We start from the raw sequence: 20814 nt of genomic DNA on the forward strand, positions 1-20814 counted from the left end.
CCTCCTTTTAGATGACACTCTCGATATATTAAGTAAGATAACCACTGCAGATAATTGTACTCAGTTACAAAATTCCCTTACTGCCTTGTTTAGATTTGAGACTCTTGATCTAGGATTAAATCTCAACCAGTTGTTACTTACCAGTACTTACTAAACAGACTTGTCGATTGCCCAGAGATTCGGGACTCCATTGATTTTAAAGTGCCTAGAAGAGTACGATCCAAGAGAAGAGCACGATACAGGAGTCTTTTCGGTAAACAATTCCACCCTTATGGAGCACACGGATTTTAAGGTTAACACGGATTTATTCTTCATGTTTTCAATAACGCCAACAAGTTAAGGAGTAATACTGACTTTTCGGCCACTCGATGGGAACCTACAATGGGTGTCTCAGACGGCAACTGCAGCCTTAACTTTGTTTTTTTATCTTTGCCTCATTGCTTTGTTGCAAAATGTTTCTCTCTTTTGTTAAGTGAGATGTCTCACATACATTTGGTATTCAACTGTTTTTTTGCCTGCTGTTTTTGTTAGTTTGTTGCTGTCGTTAGCCGATTTATATTTAATATTTCCCGTGTTTGATCTTAGTAGGCCTATACGTTTACTATTCATTAATTAATTTCACTAATTTTAACCAGATTTTTTTGCATAAAGTATTTCTGACTAAATTATAGCGGTACCACACCTACATATTTGTTATTTAAAATGTTAGTGTTGTAAATTACCATATGCACTTTAGCTCCTCTCGTGGTTGTTATGCGTTACTTTGATGCACATGAATTTAATTTATTGTTGTTTAATTTTGAAACGGCTTTGTTTGTTAAGTTTATATACTGCATTTTATCGCAACTGTAACACATGCTTTCTTCGGCTAGATTCATGTAAAATGCACAATATTTTATGAAGTCTATGGAATGGGAAACCGTTGGAAGTAATAAATGTCTAAACTGCTCCTGCATCTTCTCAATGCCATCAACATTAACAAATCTTGTGGAGACGTTATCCCCAATGATTGAAGCTCAGTTAAGTAATCAATGTCTTCTATCCAAGGCTATAGTCCTTGTAATTGCCTCTTGGATTATGGGAGCTTCTGGACTCTGAGACATCATATCTCCTGAGAGATCCAAGACTCTAGGGCATATAGTTTCTGGTAGATCTTGGCCTATGTTAGCTCCCGTCAAAGCGTGCTTCTCATCTGGCTGGTCCTGGCCTCTGCCGATGGTCAAAATCGGTCTCTAATTCTTCCTGGCCTTAGGAAGCTCTCAAGTTCAAGAAAATCCCAGCATATAGGAGATCGTGGCCTCTGGCACGTTCTGGTCTTTAGCATTACCCCGTTTCTTGAATCGTAAGGTCTGCAAAAGCGGCGAGTCTGTGGTTGCTCCAGGCATCTTGACTCCCTCTGAAGAAGCTCACGGCCTCTGACACGTTCTGGTCTCTCTGGTCTCAGGCATTACTCGGATTTTTGCAACATAAGGTCTGCGAGAGCGTCCAGTATGTGTTTTTTTTTTGTTCTCTTAGGACAAGAAGCTTATAAATTGCACTTAGTCCTGTAAGAAACTTTGCGCTGCTTCCGGAGTGACAGGATATTCAGGATAGGTAAGGTTAGGCAGAAGGGGCCGCCTGCTATCGAGATCCACGAGGAAGAATTAGGGCACTACATCTCAAAGTCATGTCTCCCCGGAAGAAGGGGAGGCCAGCTCTGAACCAGCCTCTCCAGTCAAAGTAGGCAGGGGGTGGCACACCCTGGTTGAGGTTAACAAGAACCTCTTGAGGTTAGGGAACGAACCCCACCAACTCCAACAGTCATCTCCCACAGTAGACTAGACCTATCGAATTGCAAATGAACCCCAGAATTTCAACAATTGCGGTTAGTGATGTGCCGCTGCTGGACATCCATAAGGTTGCCCAGATTGAAGTGGCACATCGGTTTTTGCTGTGTCCAGTAGTGGGTTCAACTGGTAGGTATAAACCAGCCAGAAGTAATCCCTGGTGGAGTCCAGTATGTGTCATCTTAACTCCCTCTGAAGAAGCTCTCGGCCTCTGGCACGTTCTGGTGTCTGAAATTGCCCAGCTTCTTGCAACATAAGGTATGCGAGAGCGTCCAGTATGTAGTTGCGCACGGTATCAACTCCCTCTGAAGACATCCCCGGCCTCTGGCACGTTCTGGACTCTGGCATTGTCCAGCTTCTTGCAACATAAGGTCTGCGAGAACGTCCAGTCTGTAGTTGCGCACGGTATCAACTCCCTCGGAAGAAGCTCTCGGCCTTTGGCACGTTCTGGACTCTGGCATTGCCCAGCTTCTTGCAACATAAGGTCTGCGAGAACGTCCAGTCTGTAGTTGCGCACGGTATCAACTCCCTCTGAAGAAGCTCTCGGCCTTTGGCACGTTCTGGACTCTGGCATTGCCCAGCTTCTTGCAACATAAGGTCCGTGAGAGCGCCGTGTTTCTAGTTGCTCCATGCTCATTAAAACATGAGGGCAATTCTTTTCGTGTATTGAAATATATAATTTTCTTCTTGTCTTAAAACCTTAATACATGTAAATATGCACTTTTTAGGTTTTTAGTGCATGTTTTTCTATTAAGCTTTTGCACCTGAGGTAGAGGATAGATTTAAATAATCGAAATGTAGTGTTAAACATTTTGTAAAATATAACGACGGCAAACGGCAGAAACCCTATTTTCCTTTCCAAACAGCATTAATTGATATGATCGATCCGTGGTGTTAATGCATACCAACAAAATTAATCAGAGTTTTTTTAAATATTTTCAATTTTTCCAAAATAATCAACTGTGAATTCTATGCGGATTTTGGAATTATACGAGGGTCGTCCATAAAGTAACCGCCGCTTGGGCGTAGCGCGATAAGTAGTGGGGGTGGCGCCGCCATTTTTACATCGGCGTGCGCAGCCGTTCAGTACGCTTCTAGCTGTGCAAGGGAGAGCATCGTGCGATCGCGCGTTCTTTTGTTACAACGTAAAAACTAAAAACATGAGCGCCGTGATAGAAAATCCCGCCAAGTGTGAAGTGCGTGGTGTAATAAGATTTCTGTGGTCGAAAAGTTACACAGCAGCTGAAATTCATCGTGAATTGAGTGCGGTGTATGGCCCAAACATTATGGGCAAAGGTGTAGTCCGTCAATGGGTTCGTTTTTTAGAAATGGAAGAACGAACGTTCACGATGAAGACCGGAGTGGTAGGCCATCTCTCGTCAGTGATGACTTGGTGAACAAATTGGATGAGAAAATTCGCGAGAACCGTCGCTTCACAATCTCGGAACTTTCAGATCATTTTCCGGCTACGACGAGCGATTCAAAAACAAGCACTGTGGTCTTCTGACAACTGGTGTTGTGTTTGTCCATGACAACGCCCGCCCTCATACAGCTCAAAGAACAACAGAACTTTTAGAAAAGTTCAAATGGGACGTTTTTGACCACCCCTCCTACAGCCCGGACTTGGCTCCCAGTGATTTCCATCTTTTCCCGTACATGAAGCGGTGGCTTGCATCTCGGAGGTTTGCGAGTGATGAAGAGCTTCAAAACGCTGTGATAGGTTGGCTACGTTCTCAGGCGGCAGATTTTTTTAAAGACGGAATTTCAAAAACTGTTAAAAGATATGATAAGTGCTTGAATTTGTATGGTGAATATGTAGAAAAGTAGAGAAAAGCTGTAGTTGTAACACTTATATAATAAACTTTTTGTATCTCAACTGGTTTATTTTTTATTCCAAAACGGAGGTTACTTTGTGGACGACCCTCGTAGTAAGATGTAAATACCCTATTGTGGCAGTAAATAATATATTTTACTTACATTTACCAATAACGACAAAGTTTTGTACAATATAGTAAACTGCATTTCATAAAGATAGTTACTATTTGAGAATTTGCTTAAAATTGAAAACGTCGAGAAAACCCACGCCTATCGAAACTGGTATTTAAAACGAGAAGGCAATGATCGTGCTTTGGCGCATTTAATTGATCAACATCCTCCTGTGTCCAATAGTTTACATCGACTGTCTTCGACTAAACAGTTTTTATTGTTTTAAACATTACCAGCACGTATAAACAAAGCTGCACAGCATTTGGATTAATAGTTTTTGTATATACTTTTGATCGAATTCGTTTTTTTTTACTACACATTCTAGAGAGTGGAAATAAGTTTCAAAGGGGTTAGTTTCAAAGAGACAGCACGAATTTGGATGGGATTTACAATAATAACTACATGGAAGGATTGAATCTAATTTATTTCTTATATATTTAACAAACAGTCAAATATAAAGTGCAAAACAATTGAAGTAGGAACATATGTAGATAAAAGCACAAATTGACCATGCATAACGGTTAACTTTATATAAGTTTTATACAAAAATGGGATACCTATATATGTGTATTGGCTGGCACACAGTTTTAAACTTAAATTAGTGTTACTGACAGTTATTTTGTACCGTAATGACGTCTAGTTTTCCCCACGGAATCATTTGTGCAATAGAAAATACAAACAGACGGCCTTGATAACCTCAAGCTAATCAATCAAGGGTCATAGCTTAAAATAATTACATTTTGATTGGTTGACTTGTTGTGTGATTAATCACGATATACACCAAATAAAAAATACTCATAAATCATGGTGATCAAGTTTTCTTTCTTTTTCCAGTATTGAAAAAGATATCTTAAAGGACGTGACCGGAAATATTGCATTGAAAACTGTTTACACGACCGCTTAAAAGATGAGGTTAATGTGATGTGTGGTAGGGATTTTCCAAGAATGAAAATCCCTATCTCGAATGTGAACCAATCGTAACAAGCCAACTGATTACACAAGAATTCAATAGACGGACTAATAAATGTTGGGAGTAGGGAGGAGAGTGCGATAGTTGAGTTACAGAATTCTACATTGTTCCATCCCAAGTGTCCACACAACGTCTGCAGATACGATGATGTAAGTATACCTCTGCCAGATGTTAAGCTTAAGCAGTTTTGCCAATTTAAACATTTCCTAAATTGAAATGATTAAGTCGATTAAAATAACTTAAATATTGTACAATTTTGTATTGAAGAGTGTGTTTTAATAAGTGAGGGCTATGGAGTTTGAATCTCATACCACAAAATGTGTAAACACTGTAGTGATGTTATTTATTGTCATTAAATAACACCCACTATGAACTTAAAAAGGTTTTGAGTATTAGACATAGTAGTTTTGTGAAGAAAACATGATATTTTAAAAAACATTTGCTATCGTTTAGTGATAAAAAAAATCAGTAACAGTGCGTTTCGAGATTTGCAATCTGATCTCTTCTTCAGGTAAAAAAACTAACCTAACACATCATTTTAGGAATTATTCTAACTTACGTGTGCCACAACGCTCTGGTATGATTTGTTTATTTTAACCTAGTTTGTAATGTGTTAGGTTAGTTTTTTCCCTGAAAAAGAGATCAGATTGCAGATCTCGAATCGTAGTGTTGATTTTTTTGTGTCACTGAACGATGGCAAATGTCCAAAATAATCCTGTTTCCTTCTCAATCCTTCCATTGTGAAAAACAAACTTATAGTAGCTTTATTGGTTAATTTTAAAGTACCATTGAACTTTGTTCTACATTCATCGTTTTCATGCCATCTATGATATAATGAAAGTTATCGTGATGATTTGGCTATTTTAATACATTTTACATTACAAGGGCATCGTGTTACACGGCACGTCAGTAATTAATAAACTCGTTATTACTATTATTTACAGTTACATTGCAAAGTTATAAATACAGTACATATAAAAAAAGTTACTGTTCATTACAAAACTTCCAATTAATTCAATTGTTTCGTAGGGTTTTTATACCTGTAAGAAAGTACTTGAGAGATTGGAACGTCTTTGGAAGATGATGTAAATTATTAATTAATTCAATTGCACTTTTATATACAATATACGTCATTTGTTATAAAAATCTTGTACACAAATAAAATATGTTGTGTTGATACTTTTGTAGAGTAAGCATATAAATATTCTTTTATACATCTCTTGTGAGTCTTGTGAAGTTTAACTCTTAATGCCTAAATAACTACTGCAAAGTGCCGAGGAAGGTTTAAAGTAAGTTCTTGATCAGACATTTAAAATTGTTGTAACCATTATTATTTAAATCAGAGTAATCAATATATTTTGCAAACAAAACACAAGTAAGCTTAACATTTGGTACAAATGTAGTAACAATGTAACTGTTATATGTCAGTGTTCCAGGTATATTCAGGCATCTACCATGAAGTGTACACAACTTGTGTTCTTGGTGCTGTGTTGCATCTCTTGTACAAATGTAGTAACAATTTAACTGTTATATGTGAATGTTCCAGGTATATTCAGGCATCTACCATGAAGTGTACACAACTTGTGTTCTTGGTGCTGTGTTGCATCTCTTGTACAAATGTAGTAACAATGTAACTGTTATATGTGAATGTTCCAGGTATATTCAGGCATCTACCATGAAGTGTACACAACTTGTGTTCTTGGTGCTGTGTTGCATCTCTTGTACAAATGTAGTAACAATGTAACTGTTATATGTGAATGTTCCAGGTATATTCAGGCATCTACCATGAAGTGTACGCAACTTGTGTTCTTGGTTCTGTGTTGCATCTCTTGTACAAATGCAGTAACAATGTAACTGTTATATGTGAATGTTCCAGGTATATTCAGGCATCTACCATGAAGTGTACGCAACTTGTGTTCTTGGTTCTGTGTTGCATCTCTTGTACAAATGCAGTAACAATGTAACTGTTATATGTGAATGTTCCAGTTATATTCAGGCATCTGCCATGAAGTGTACGCAACTTGTGTTCTTGGTTCTGTGTTGCATCTCTTGTACAAATGTAGTAACAATGTAACTGTTATATGTGAATGTTCCAGGTATATTCAGGCATCTACCATGAAGTGTACGCAACTTGTGTTCCTGGTTCTGTGTTGCATCTCTTGTACAAATGTAGTAACAATGTAACTGTTATATGTGAATGTTCCAGGTATATTCAGGCATCTACCATGAAGTGTACACAACTTGTGTTCCTGGTTCTGTGTTGCATCTCTTGTACAAATGTAGTAACAATGTAACTGTTATATGTGAATGTTCCAGGTGTATTCAGGCATCTACCATGAAGTGTACACAACTTGTGTTCCTGGTTCTGTGTTGCATCTCTTGTACAAATGTAGTAACAATGTAACTGTTATATGTGAATGTTCCAGGTGTATTCAGGCATCTACCATGAAGTGTACACAACTTGTGTTCCTGGTTCTGTGTTGCATCTCTTGTACAAATGTAGTAACAATGTAACTGTTATATGTGAATGTTCCAGGTGTATTCAGGCATCTACCATGAAGTGTACGCAACTTGTGTTCCTGGTTTTTGTGTTGCATCTCTTCTATCCAGACACATTTCCATTCACATTACCATCAACATTCAACAGCGTAAGAAAATATTACAACTACTTAAGAATTAGCATAGCTGGACAAAATACTGGTTCATACTTATTATCGATCATATAACAGTGTTGCTGAATTTCATTTTTATCGACTCTGTATAATAAATAAATAGATACAGTAAATATATACTTTTTAGGTAGATTTTTGAGGTGGACTAAGAGAAGACTATTTCATTTTTTTCAGTCTATGCTGGCTCTATAATGGGTCTATATGGCTTTTCACAAGGTTTTCGCTGAGATCCTATTCAAAATTTCAATGCCATATTATTCTAAATTTCAACTCATTTCATTCTTGACACACACTGTAGACAGGCAGAGATCATAGAGGAAATAAAATTTTACAGAACCAGACAAAAAAGAAATTGCACCATTATACCCTGGCTTCAATGACGCTCAGCCAAATCCCATGGGTGAATATGCACGTCATAGAAGTTATTCTAGTCTGTGTAGAAACGAAATTTCCTGCAAAGTTTAAAGTTCACTGATTTTGATCACAAATTTACTTATTCTGCGATATTCCCGTTGCCTTCTTGGTTATTTATAGGAGCAATGCAAAACATGTTCTCTAACGCTATAAGTCTAGTGCCGTGAGGTGAAATCCACTATAGTTGAAAACGGTATTGCTTATTTAAAAATGAAAATTGACCAGTTAATTATATAAATATCGTGTTGACATAGGCGGATAAAAAGACAGACAGACAGATACACATTTTCCTATCCCTAGAGCTAACGTTCAGCCAGTTAGGAAATAAACTATAGACCTACGATATTGAATGAGTGGATTCATCTAAATGTGCTGGTAGGTAGAACAGAACAGATGCACTTAATTGGCTGAGCGTTAGCGAAGCCTTCACTCGAATAGCTTGAAAAGGTTCTATCTGTCTGCAAGATAACTCGTGAACTAAGTGCCCTATAGACTTGAAATTGTACTTGAACCTTTAATTCTATATGAGGAAAATTAAATTAATATCTATCTGTGCATGTAACCCTTTGAGGGTTGTCTTAGCGTTGGCTTGCTTGATTTGCTTGATCTAACGTACTCCTACTTTGTTCATAACATTCATACAACCGAGTGAATGACACGATCGTTGAGATTGACAGTGAGACCCCTCTCCCCAGTGGAAGCCCCAGATAACATGTCCCCAAAGTACCGACCCCAATAAGTAGCGACACAGAGAAGGACAATTCGAGTTAAACCCACGTTCAAAGTAAAACAAAGATTTTCAAGAGATTAATGATTTTAATTTAAGTAGAAAGAATCTTCACAAACTTTGCATGAAAAGTCCCAAAATTTCATTATAATAAACACCTAAAAAAATTAAAAATATATTCTTTAATTTAATATGAAAATATGAAATAATTGCTATTAAAAAATATCAAAACAAGTAGTAGGTTTGAACTTTTGAACTTATGTCTCGTTAAAATTAATTGAAATAAAACAATCCTTTAGTAACGTATGTAATAGAAAAAGTTAAACACATTTCTTTTAAAACAAAATTAAACAGTTTTCTATTTTTACCTTTTTAAATAGCGTTTGTACTTTGGTACTATCCGGAGGTCAGTTTTTCTTACCAGGCATCTAAAAAACCACATTATTAGAACAACAAACTTTATTTGACTTACTGTGAAAATTTTATGTCATTATATGATGATCGGATCTTATTTTCTACCTCTCAAAAGGAAGCGATGTCGGCGAGAAAGAGGTTACTTTATCCCTAACTTTATTGATGTAAAAAAGGATTTAAATGAAAAAATGACGTTTGGAAGGTGAAGGAAAATTATCGAAAGAAATAAAGATCCGAAGAAATTTTGGTATGCCTTATTTGAACAAAAGTTATGGGTTGTGTCTGGAAAACTACCTCCAAGTGAGACATCCTGTAAATTTAAGACCCTTCCTCATACTAAAAAAACACTTCTATTTAATGAATTCTACGAAGAAGATCATAGAAAACAACAAAACTAATTTTTAGGTCAAATAAATGCTAAACCTTTGGCGACACGTGGGCATGGTGGTTATGACAATCTATCTCAAAGTAGACATCAGGCTACTGTAATCTACACTGTACCTAATTGTGAAGGGGAATTAGTACAACTACGTTGATTCCTGACAAATATGTCAACTACATTCATACTATCTCTCAATCTCCCACCTAATCCAAGTGAAATAGACAAGCATGGCGTATGTGATCAAGTAGACTTTATTCCCTAAGAAGTAAGTCAATATGGTCGACCTGTAATAACCTGTTAAACACCCACTTAATCCAAGTGAAATAGACAAGCATGGCGTATGTGATCACGTAGACTCTATTCCTTAAGAAGTAAGTCAATATGGTCGACCTGTAATAACCTGTTAAACACCCACCTAATCCAAGTGAAATAGACAAGCATGGCGTATGTGATCACGTAGACTCTATTCCTTAAGAAGTAAGTCAATATGGTCGACCTGTAATAACCTGTTAAACACCCACTTAATCCAAGTGAAATAGACAAGCATGGCGTATGTGATCACGTAGACTCTATTCCTTAAGAAGTAAGTCAATATGGTCGACCTGTAATAACCTGTTAAACACCCACCTAATCCAAGTGAAATAGACAAGCATGGCGTATGTGATAACGTAGACTCTATTCCTTAAGAAGTAAGTCAATATGGTCGACCTGTAATAACCTGTTAAACACCCACTTAATCCAAGTGAAATAGACAAGCATGGCGTATGTGATCACGTAGACTCTATTCCTTAAGAAGTAAGTCAATATGGTCGACCTGTAATAACCTGTTAAACACCCACTTAATCCAAGTGAAATAGACAAGCATGGCGTATGTGATCACGTAGACTCTATTCCTTAAGAAGTAAGTCAATATAGTCGACCTGTAATAACCTATTAAACACCCACTTAATCCAAGTGAAATAGACAAGCATGGCGTATGTGATCACGTAAACTCTATTCCTTAAGAAGTAAGTCAATATGGTCGACCTGTAATAACCTGTTAAACACCCACCTAATTCAAGTGAAATAGACAAGCATGGCGTATGTGATCACGTAGACTCTATTCCTTAAGAAGTAAGTCAATATGGTCGACCTGTAATAACCTGTTAAACACCCACCTAATCCAAGTGAAATAGACAAGCATGGCGTATGTGATAACGTAGACTCTATTCCTTAAGAAGTAAGTCAATATGGTCGACCTGTAATAACCTGTTAAACACCCACCTAATCCAAGTGAAATAGACAAGCATGGCGTATGTGATCACGTAGACTCTATTCCTTAAGAAGTAAGTCAATATGGTCGACCTGTAATAACCTGTTAAACACCCACTTAATCCAAGTGAAATAGACAAGCATGGCGTATGTGATCACGTAGACTCTATTCCTTAAGAAGTAAGTCAATATGGTCGACCTGTAATAACCTGTTAAACACCCACTTAATCCAAAAGAAATAGACAAGCATGGCGTATGTGATCACGTAGACTCTATTCCTTAAGAAGTAAGTCAATATAGTCGACCTGTAATAACCTATTAAACACCCACTTAATCCAAGTGAAATAGACAAGCATGGCGTATGTGATCACGTAGACTCTATTCCTTAAGAAGTAAGTCAATATGGTCGACCAAGAATGATAAATAGTACATGTCATTGGAATAAAATATCTGTTCTCCAAATGTTTATTATTAATTCGTTTATGTAGTCTTAATTTACTCATATTATACTCAGATTTCTGCGACCAAACTGTAAAAAATAGTGATATATAACATCTAGGTCTATCATGTAGGCCTAGGCTCTGAAGAAGGTAGATGAGGTAGGTAGAAATTATACATAAGGCAGTATAGAGGTAGATATAGGCTGTGAAAAGTTATTGCTGTAAATACTCAACATTACAATAGTTAAATATGAGAAAGGTTAAGAGACGAATGTCTTATGCGAATACTTTTTTTTCAAAAACCTGTGATAAAGAGGGAGACCACACATAATTTAGCAATCATTTGTTTCAGTTTCCATGAACTTCCAACGACTGTCAAGGAAAATAATCAAATACTGAAGGAACACGTACAAGGAGCGGTACAACTGGGCCGGGATCAGATGTCCTCTCTTTCCAGACTGGAGGATAATCTGAACAAACTGGGGTCAACAATGATGCATATAGATGCTAAACTTAATAACCTGGACAACCGCCTCAAGGACCTACAGACACAAGTTAATCAGCAGGTGAGACCTCCTTAGAACTGGGTTAAGGTTATACAAGAAATATTGCATACAACTAAATGTATACAAACCAAATTTTGTGTATGTAAAAATTAAAGATCCATTATTCAATACAGGAATTCCTGATTGAATTGTTATTTAGTCCATATTTCGTGATTGGAGGGATCACTTCTGGCTTATACCTTCCAGTTGAACCCACACTGGGTACAGCAAAAACCGATGTGTTACTTAAATCTGAACAACTTCATGGATATCCAGGAGCGGCACATCAGTAACCGAAAAAGTGGAGATTCTGGGGCGCAAGGGACAGTCTATAGGTCTAGTCTACTGCGGGAGATGACTGTTGGAGTTAGTGGGATTAGTTCCCCAAGGGAAAAGGTTCTTGCAAGCCTAGACATGATGTCAACTACATAACTGGCATACCTTCGCCCAAAAAAGATGTTAATTCAAATTTCCATAAATTCAAAAATAAAATTCTTCATTTCAAGTACTCTTAAATTTTAATTCTTAAAATTCAAAATTTACCAGAATGTAAAATATATTTATCATGTAAGACACTTTTCCAAAATATCTATATAAATTTTTGACATTTCTTTCCAAACATAGGCACACAAAAGTATGTCAAATATTTCTTTCAACCAAACATCACCCTGATATGCACATGTTCCAGATATACATTTGACATTTAATATTAAACAATAAAAGCCAATAAATAGTTAAAACACGAACATATCCAATTGAAATTAAACATGCCCTAATATAATTTAATCTTGTTCACACTTGTTCATTCACAATGGTCCTGACATTCGTGTCACAACTCGAAATGTTCTCATTTCTACGTGTCTTTTCATTTTGAAATTTACACCACGTGCAAAATTTTCGAAGCGCAAAAATCCGATTAAAAAAAACTATAGCAAATTGGTGCATAATACATGTACCACACATGCTGTTAAATTGAAATTTGAAAATAATCGTGGAGTTAGATTTTGAATATATAAGACTTTTATATACAATTCACATGATATCTTGAAATAAATTCAATATATTGTCCCATTACCTTTTTAACCAAACTAATAACAGACTTCTTTTTGCTCTTCACTCAATAAACTAAATAAAAATCACCTAGTTCTCTAAACCTTTCAATAATTTGAAAAGAAAATCGAAAATATTTATCCGTCCGTTAGAACTTAAAACTTTTAAATCCTCTGAATAAAAAAAATATTAAACTTGAATACAGAAATAATCTTGACATAGTGTTCAATTAATTGCAATGAAAATCTAACACATTTTCCCTTGAACTAAACATAACTTCAATAACTCCTCTTGACCTCTTACTTTGACCAAAAAGTTATACTAACGGTTCCGTCTTATATTATCGGTACAACATGAAGAGATATCCCAGTATTTTAATACAACTCATAATACGTACATTACCTTTTTTTATTGACCAATGAAAAATTTCTAACGTCATTTTAAAGTTTCAGCATTCTAATAACCTCATTAATGAGGTTGATATAAGGTTATTACATTAATAATAAGGTTATAACATTAATAAGGTCATTTGACAACAATCTAAGCAAAGCTGTTTTATTTCTTTTTTAATTATTGTTTTATTCTATGTCTTGAGTTATTACTTATTTTTTTGTTATTCTATTTCAGAGCAGCGAAATTGAAAGCATTGCCCACACAGTGGATAAGATGCAAGGTGAGATCAAGGAGATGACCGAAAATGTGACACGTAGCTTGGTTGCCCTGACAACGACGGGAGATGCCACCGGTCTGATCAGCCCTGCCCACGAGCATCTCCAGGGTATAAAGAACGAGCTGGGTGCAGTCATGGACAATGGCTTCCTCGAGGTGCAGAACAAGCTGGACGGCATCGAAAAGACTATCACGACAGGTCAATATGTACTCTTCACAACCATGACCGATGCGAGCGTCTTGGCTGAGGGTTGTGTTAGGAACAGTTATGAACAGCTCTTGGAGGAAGTGAAAAGTCTGGCTAACGTGGCACAGGTGATAAATCAGACAGCAGAAAATGTTTCAGACATGAAGATACACGTTGGTGATGGCGTCAACGAGATAATCCTGAATATTGAAAATTCAGCTCGGCTCCAGATAAAGGATTTCAACACGATGATGAAGAAAATGTTTGATGATGTAGTATTCACCATCTCAGAGAGTCAAAACGGAGGATTGATCAATCTGAGCACAAGTATTAAACACGAGTTGAGTCAGTTCATGAAACAGATTGGCAATACGTCCCTGCATCAGGGAACGTCCAGAGATCTTCAGGAGCAGACGGATATCATTGAGAGCAGGTCGGAACAGATTATCGGGCTTATTGGAAAGTTAGGGGAAAACTTCAATAAACAACAAGAGTGGCTGTTAGAGAAGATCCCAACCATCTGCAAAAACAATTCAGACCCTAACGAAAACGACAGAACGGATACGAATATGGATATAGACTCATCGTTTATAAGAATGCCGTCAGAGTAAATGCCGAATTCCAGGGAAACTGTAGATCCCGCGTGAGAGTGGGTGTGAATGAGAGTGGACTGGAACGACTATTTGATTTATTCCTTAATACACTTAATGTATTTGTTTATGAAACATGCAACTTTAAACATTAACACATTAACATGCAATATCCAGACACTTAGCCTACGTTTCTAATATTATAATTAGAATGAATTGCTCTAGTATTCTAGTACTGAACTGACTGGTTTCCGTAACGAAACATATTTCTGAATGTTCTGTAGTGGTGAAGTTTAGCGTGTATATATATATATAATTGAAAACTTATTTAAACTTATATTATATATTATTTAAAAGATTATAAATGTATATACTATTAAATTTCCATAGCTATAGTTCTTTCATTCATGCATAATGAAAGTAAGATTCATGGACTTAGAAAACAACAGAACATTTGTTAATTTTCTGTTGGATTATACACATCTGTATATTTAAATTTTTTTAATTTCAACCGAATTTTAACTACTTTTTTAAACATTGTCAACATGATTTTATACTGTTAAATATATATATATATATATATATATATATATATATATATATATAGAATATGCTCAAAACATTATTGGTTTTCTATAAAAATTTAATTTTGCCCTTCATTGGTTGTCCCCAACAAAGGAAAGGAACACAGTTTGGAGATCGGATAGCTTTAATCCTTCTTCCTCTGTTGCTTCTATGTATTTAGATGATCAATCTTTTTATGTCACTGTATCTTTGAGAACTCATAATTTTTCAAGGAATGTTAAGATTTGTGTATAGTTATTTCTTTATGCACACAATTTGTCATTATGTTAGGTTATATTTTAGAGACTAATTTTTGGCGATAACACTTTAACGAGTGAGGAGAAGGTGTCCCGTCTGATACAGAGATGCAAACAAAAACAGTCATGTGACATTAACGGCATGTCTATGTGGTTGTTCAAACGCTGCTTTAAGCACATTTTGACTCCACTGAAAATTTTATCAACATGTCTTTCGCTCAAGGCATTTTTCCTTCCACCCTGAAAAGAGCAAAAGTCACACCAACCTTCAAAAAAGACGATCCTTGCCTTACAAGCAACTATCATCTTATTTCAATTCTTCAAATTGAAGGTCATAAGCAAAATTTTCAAAAATCTTTTCGTGTCAAAATTAGAAGGGTTTTTTGAACGTTTTGATGGTCTTTGTTCTCATCAATTCGGCTTCAGAAAAAACAAATCCGCTATCAATGCCGTCACAAATTTAATCAAAACCGTTGTCGATGGACTGGAGAGACGGGAACATGTGCTAGGCATATTCCTTGATCTGTCTAAAGCATTCGAATGTGTACATCATGAGACATTGTTGTGCCAGTTGAAGACATGTGGTGTTCGAAGTCTGCCGCACGAATGGCTTTCGTCTTATCTCAGAGGTAGAAGACAGTGTGTGCAGATTGCGAATTGCCTGTCAGAAAAAGTAAAAATGGCCTATGGTGTCCCGCAGGGATCTGTCCTTGGACCAGTACTATTTCTTGTGTACGTAAATAGGTTGAATTCGTCGCTCCTAACAGGTAAAATGGTTCAATACGCTGACGATACAACGCTCTGTTTCAAAGCTAAAACAAAGAAAAAGTTATAAGTCAATACTTTTATGGAACTGAATTCATGTATTCAGTATTTCTCAACATTGAACCTGAGAGCAAACAGTTCCAAATCATATGTGTTAAATTTTTGCCTTCGGCAATATGATCCCGAGGATTGCATTACTGTGATGGTGGATGATGTCCTCCTAGAGGAAAAATGATTCTACCAAGTTCCTAGGGATTCGTCTTGATCGAGGGCTGACATGGGATGATCACATAGAAAGCATCTGTTGAAATGTTTCTTGGGGCATCATTTTTTACGAAATCTCTCCAAGTTTTGCTCCGTGGATTTACTAAGAACGATTTATTTTGGCCTTATATATTCTCATATAACATACAGGCTGAGACTATGGGGCAGCTGTTCCATATATAAATTTGAAAGAGTATTTAGAAATGAAAAGAAAGACGTCCGAATAATTAATTGAAATTCAGCCAGAAAGTTTGCCTCGGTTTGTTATTCCTACAGTCATTACACAGCTTACATTTATTCGTCGTACAAATACAAAATACTGGGAAATGCGACATTGCTTGTAGTGACTCGATCTCCTGTCAAATGTATTGCCTACTTTTATTGTAAATACAGTAAATGTTATTAAATTACGTCTAAGAGTAGTTGTGGTTAGTATTTTGGAATACAGTTGTGATTATGTTTATTATTATATATAAGTAGTGTACATTCCAAACTCGGTCCTAATTTACACAAGGACACAGCTAGTGAGGGGGGTCTAAGGGCTGAGCCCCCCCAAATTTTAAATTTACTTTTTTAGTAAACGATCGATCATCATTATTTAAATAATTCAGTATTACTGACATGTACTGCTGAAAGATCGTTCTCAACAAACGAAAGGGTCAAGAAATTTTTAAGGAACAAAATGGGGCCTTACTCTCTGTCCACTACAGGAAGATATCAGTTTTTTGGACGCCCCCTTAAACTTTTTCCCTGGCTTCGTTCTGGAGCTTACCCACTAGTTTTGTGTGATTCAATATCAAACATGTAAACATCTACAAAACCTTTCGTATTTATAATATGTACAACTCACAAAATACAGACAATAGTAAATTAAGAGTTGAAAAAACGTGTACCGCCCCTGTATTTAGTTAGGGCTCATTTGTATTCTTCAAGTAAATGAGCCCTTCGTGCTTTGTATAACTTAAACTGACAACTGGGTGTAGTCACAGACATGGAGCTACCAGTTCACTGCTCATTTTTCATGCATATACCACACCCATGTTTGATCATGGGTACAAACTACTCTTGTATGGATCATGGGTCCAAACTATTTTGGTATGGATCATGGGTACAAACTACTCTGGTATGGATCATGGGTACAAACTACTCTGGTCTGGATCATGGGTACAAACTACTCTTGTATGGATCATGGGTACAAACTACTCTGGTACGGATAATGGGTACAAACTACTCGTGTATGGATCATGGGTACAAACTACTCTGGTATGAATCATGGGTACAAACCACTCTGGTACGGATCATGGGTACAAACTACTCGTGTATGGATCATGGGTACAAACTACTCTTGTATGGATCATGGGTACAAACTACTCTGGTACGGATAATGGGTACAAACTACTCGTGTATGGATCATGGGTACTCATGATCATGGGTACAAACTACTCTGGTATGGATCATGGGTACAAACTACTCTGGTACGGATCATGGGTACAAACTACTCGTGTATGGATCATGGGTACAAACTACTCGTGTATGGATCATGGGTACAACTACTCTTGTATGGATCATGGGTACAAACTACTCTGGTACGGATAATGGGTACAAACTACTCGTGTATGGATCATGGGTACAAACCACTCTGGTATGGATCATGGGTACAAACTACTCTGGTATAGATCATGGGTACAAACTACTCTGGTATGGATCATGGGATAGAAGATTTTTCTGTAACCATTACCCATGATTTGTATACCATTTAAATAACATGTACCTATGACGTTATTATTTACCTGTAAATTTTTTCAGAAGCCACCGTTAATTGCTAGTAATTAAACTTAGTGTCACAATTACAATCATTATGACGATCTGTTCTTGTTTTCTGCTTCCGAAAAGGAAGCGATGTTGGCAAGATTACTTCTATCTACTTGTTATTACGTGATATAATTAGGTTTGTGTTTGGCTATCATAAATATATTTATATTAGTACCAAAGTTAATTAAAGACCGCTATAAAACCCACCTTAAATATTATTTTTTGACAGAATTAGGGTTCTTAGAACTGAGTAAGTAATTATTTATATGAGCCAAAAATATTCATACTCCGGTTTAAAATTAAATAGAGCATCAACCATTTATATCATAAACTTTAAAATAAGGACTACTCCTTATTCCAGGATGTATCCACGTTGGATTAAAACAGTTCATTTGTTACTTACCTAATTCGAGCTTTTCATTAAAAAAATCATAAAATATTGGGGAAAATGCAAGTTATTTCATAGGTAATTATAAAACTGTTTCACTTTCCGACTTCCGAGTTACAAAACATAGCTCTTTAATTTTAAATCTTAAATGGATCAGGGGTTTAAAATATTTTTCTGTGACTATCACTTATTTCAGGAGAATTAAAAATGCCGTTGAAAAAAATCATTTCCACAATGTCCTTGTTATTCAGTATTAACTTGCGTGTTAAGCCGTGGGTAACTGCTAGTAATATATAAAAAATATAATTCACTCACTGATTCAGTAAAGCCCCATTAAAAACAATGGAAAATACAGACATGAAAGTTGATAACTTGGGCTATATAGGTGCTGTTAGGATTGATTTTACCTCGAGCCTTCACTCCACTGGCCCTTAAAGTTGCAAAAGATTAACTTAAGAAATGCATTGCAACATATCTTGTTACTAGCTGCCTTCGCACGCTTTTCGTAAGCTTTGCCCGTGTCTGAGCACTTCTGGTTCAAGTGAATTATATTTCCAACACCGATGTACAGTTTACCTTGTTGCCACTATGAAGAAAATCTGTAGTCAGTGTTTGTTTATATCCATTGTACACGTACATGTACTTTATTATTAAGTGGTCTAAAACTCAACATTTGAGTTCACCCAGAAATTTATTTTAAATACATAAATATGCATGAAAACTTAGCGCCTTCAAATAGTGTTTGGCTATTTGATATACGTAACTGTCTAGTAACTACAGTTTATAATGTGTAGGCACTTTAATAAATTGTATTTTGCAGGGTCACCTGGTGGTGAGAAACATCAATGGCCATAGCATATATAAACATTCTACGTGGATAAATATCCACAATGTATATGTATATATACATACAATTTTCATAATGATCGGTTTCTAATAGTTTCTAAGTCTATAAAGGACATACAGACATAAATTATATATATTAATGACAATATTTATATTACTCAATATACTTAAACTCCTGATCCGTTTAAGATTTAAAATTAAAGAGCTATGTTTTGTATCTCGGAAGTCGAAAAGTGAAACAGTTTCATAAGCACCCATGAAATAACTCGCATTTTCTCCAATATTTTATGATATTTTAAATATATATATATATATATATATATATATATATATATATATATATATAGCCTATATAATAATATTTTATATATAAATATATATACATTAAGTTTGTATAAATAGCAATAGCCGAATTTAATTTCAATTAACATTCAATCACAAAAGTACTTACTCCGCCGGGACTCGAACCCGGATCTCTCACTTGCTGGATGAATGTGCTACCATTACCCCACAGAGTCCTTACTTTTTACCATTGAATTATTTTGTATTTGGCCGTATCTGTCACATATGCGTTTAAATAACTAAACTAACATATGATCGGAAGACAAAATACCTGTCAAACGACTTTTATTGACATTAAACTTGTATAAATGGCAATAGCTGAATTTAATTTCAATAAACATTCAATCACAAAAAGTCTAACATATATATTAGACAATTGTTTTAGTTGAGCTCAGCTGCTCGACGTAAACCTATTCCAATTTCAAATTCAAATTCAAAATTCTTTTATTTCATCAACATGATTTACAATTACAGTGTATAAATAACTACATCTAACCCTCTAGCATTGCTAATCGAGGGAGAAGAATAGATCAAAAGATACAATTTATATTAGTTACAATAAATATTCACTTTACCAACATGCATAGTAATTAAATCAATATACATAGGAGTATATAGTAAATATTATGATTAAACTCGTATATTAAATTAGCTTAAATCTATAGTATACAAATTTCATCGTCTTAAAAAGTATAAAAGTCAAAGTCAAATTCTTTATTGCCATAAACACATTGTATACATGTATGACATCGTCAATATTTAAATAGTGATACTAATAAATGTATTTAATAATTAGTACAATATAAAATGAACTCTTTTACATCATAGATACTTAATTCAATCAACAATGACTTAAGCTTAATTTTAAAATTTATTGTCATCTAAGCATTTAATTTCCCTAGGTAACATATTATAAATTTTAATCCCCATTTCATATGTTGATTTAATGGTTGCTTGGTAATTGCATTGCCTGATTCTAAGCAAGTTTCTTTGTCTAGTATCATGATCATGAATTGAACTATTTGTAGGTAAAACATTTAAATTTATCCTAACATACAATAATAACTGTAGTATATACAATGATGTAACAGTCAGAATACCTAAATCTTTAAATAAAGGCTTACAGTGAGTCCTACAGCTAGCATTGCACATAATTCTTAAAACTCTCTTTTGCAAGATTAAAAGTTTTTTTATATTACTATCACAGCCCCAAACAATGATTCCATAAGATAAATGACTTTGTATGTATGCATAATATACTGACAATAATACATCTAGAGTTACATATTGTTTCAGTCTTCTAATCATAAAGGTACCTTTAGAAATCTTATTACAGACATTTACAATATGAGCCTCCCATTTAATATTTGACTGCAACAACACACCCAAAAACTTAACATCATTGACATCAATAGAGTTACTCAAACTAAATTTAATACATTGAGTTTTATCT

At 35.5% G+C, this 20814-nt stretch overlaps 1 protein-coding gene across 2 annotated transcripts; it reads left to right on the plus strand.

The window, feature by feature from the left end:
* Positions 1-4653: 4653 nt before the first annotated feature.
* Positions 4654-14634, plus strand: LOC124361904. 2 transcript variants are annotated; one of them, XM_046815960.1, is made up of 5 exons: positions 4654-4931; positions 6219-6268; positions 7370-7430; positions 11435-11648; positions 13305-14634. In XM_046815960.1, exons 1-5 carry the CDS (start codon positions 4927-4929, stop codon positions 14142-14144), a joined length of 1170 nt encoding a protein of 389 aa, XP_046671916.1. In that variant the 5' UTR covers positions 4654-4926; the 3' UTR covers positions 14145-14634. The 2 variants fall into 2 exon arrangements, with proteins under 2 accessions (XP_046671916.1, XP_046671917.1); XM_046815961.1 differs by lacking the exon at positions 6219-6268 and having other exon boundaries at positions 4661-4931; positions 7319-7430.
* The last annotated feature ends 6180 nt before the right edge of the window (positions 14635-20814 follow it).

This window comes from Homalodisca vitripennis, chromosome 5 (assembly GCF_021130785.1).
Source record: "Homalodisca vitripennis isolate AUS2020 chromosome 5, UT_GWSS_2.1, whole genome shotgun sequence".
NCBI lineage: Eukaryota > Metazoa > Arthropoda > Insecta > Hemiptera > Cicadellidae > Homalodisca > Homalodisca vitripennis.

Coding starts and splice junctions, on each gene's coding strand:
- LOC124361904 (XM_046815960.1), top strand. Junction 6,269..7,369: donor ACAACTTGTGTTCTTGGTGC/TGTGTTGCATCT, acceptor GTTCCTGGTTTT/TGTGTTGCATCTCTTCTATC. Junction 11,649..13,304: donor AGACACAAGTTAATCAGCAG/GTGAGACCTCCT, acceptor ATTCTATTTCAG/AGCAGCGAAATTGAAAGCAT.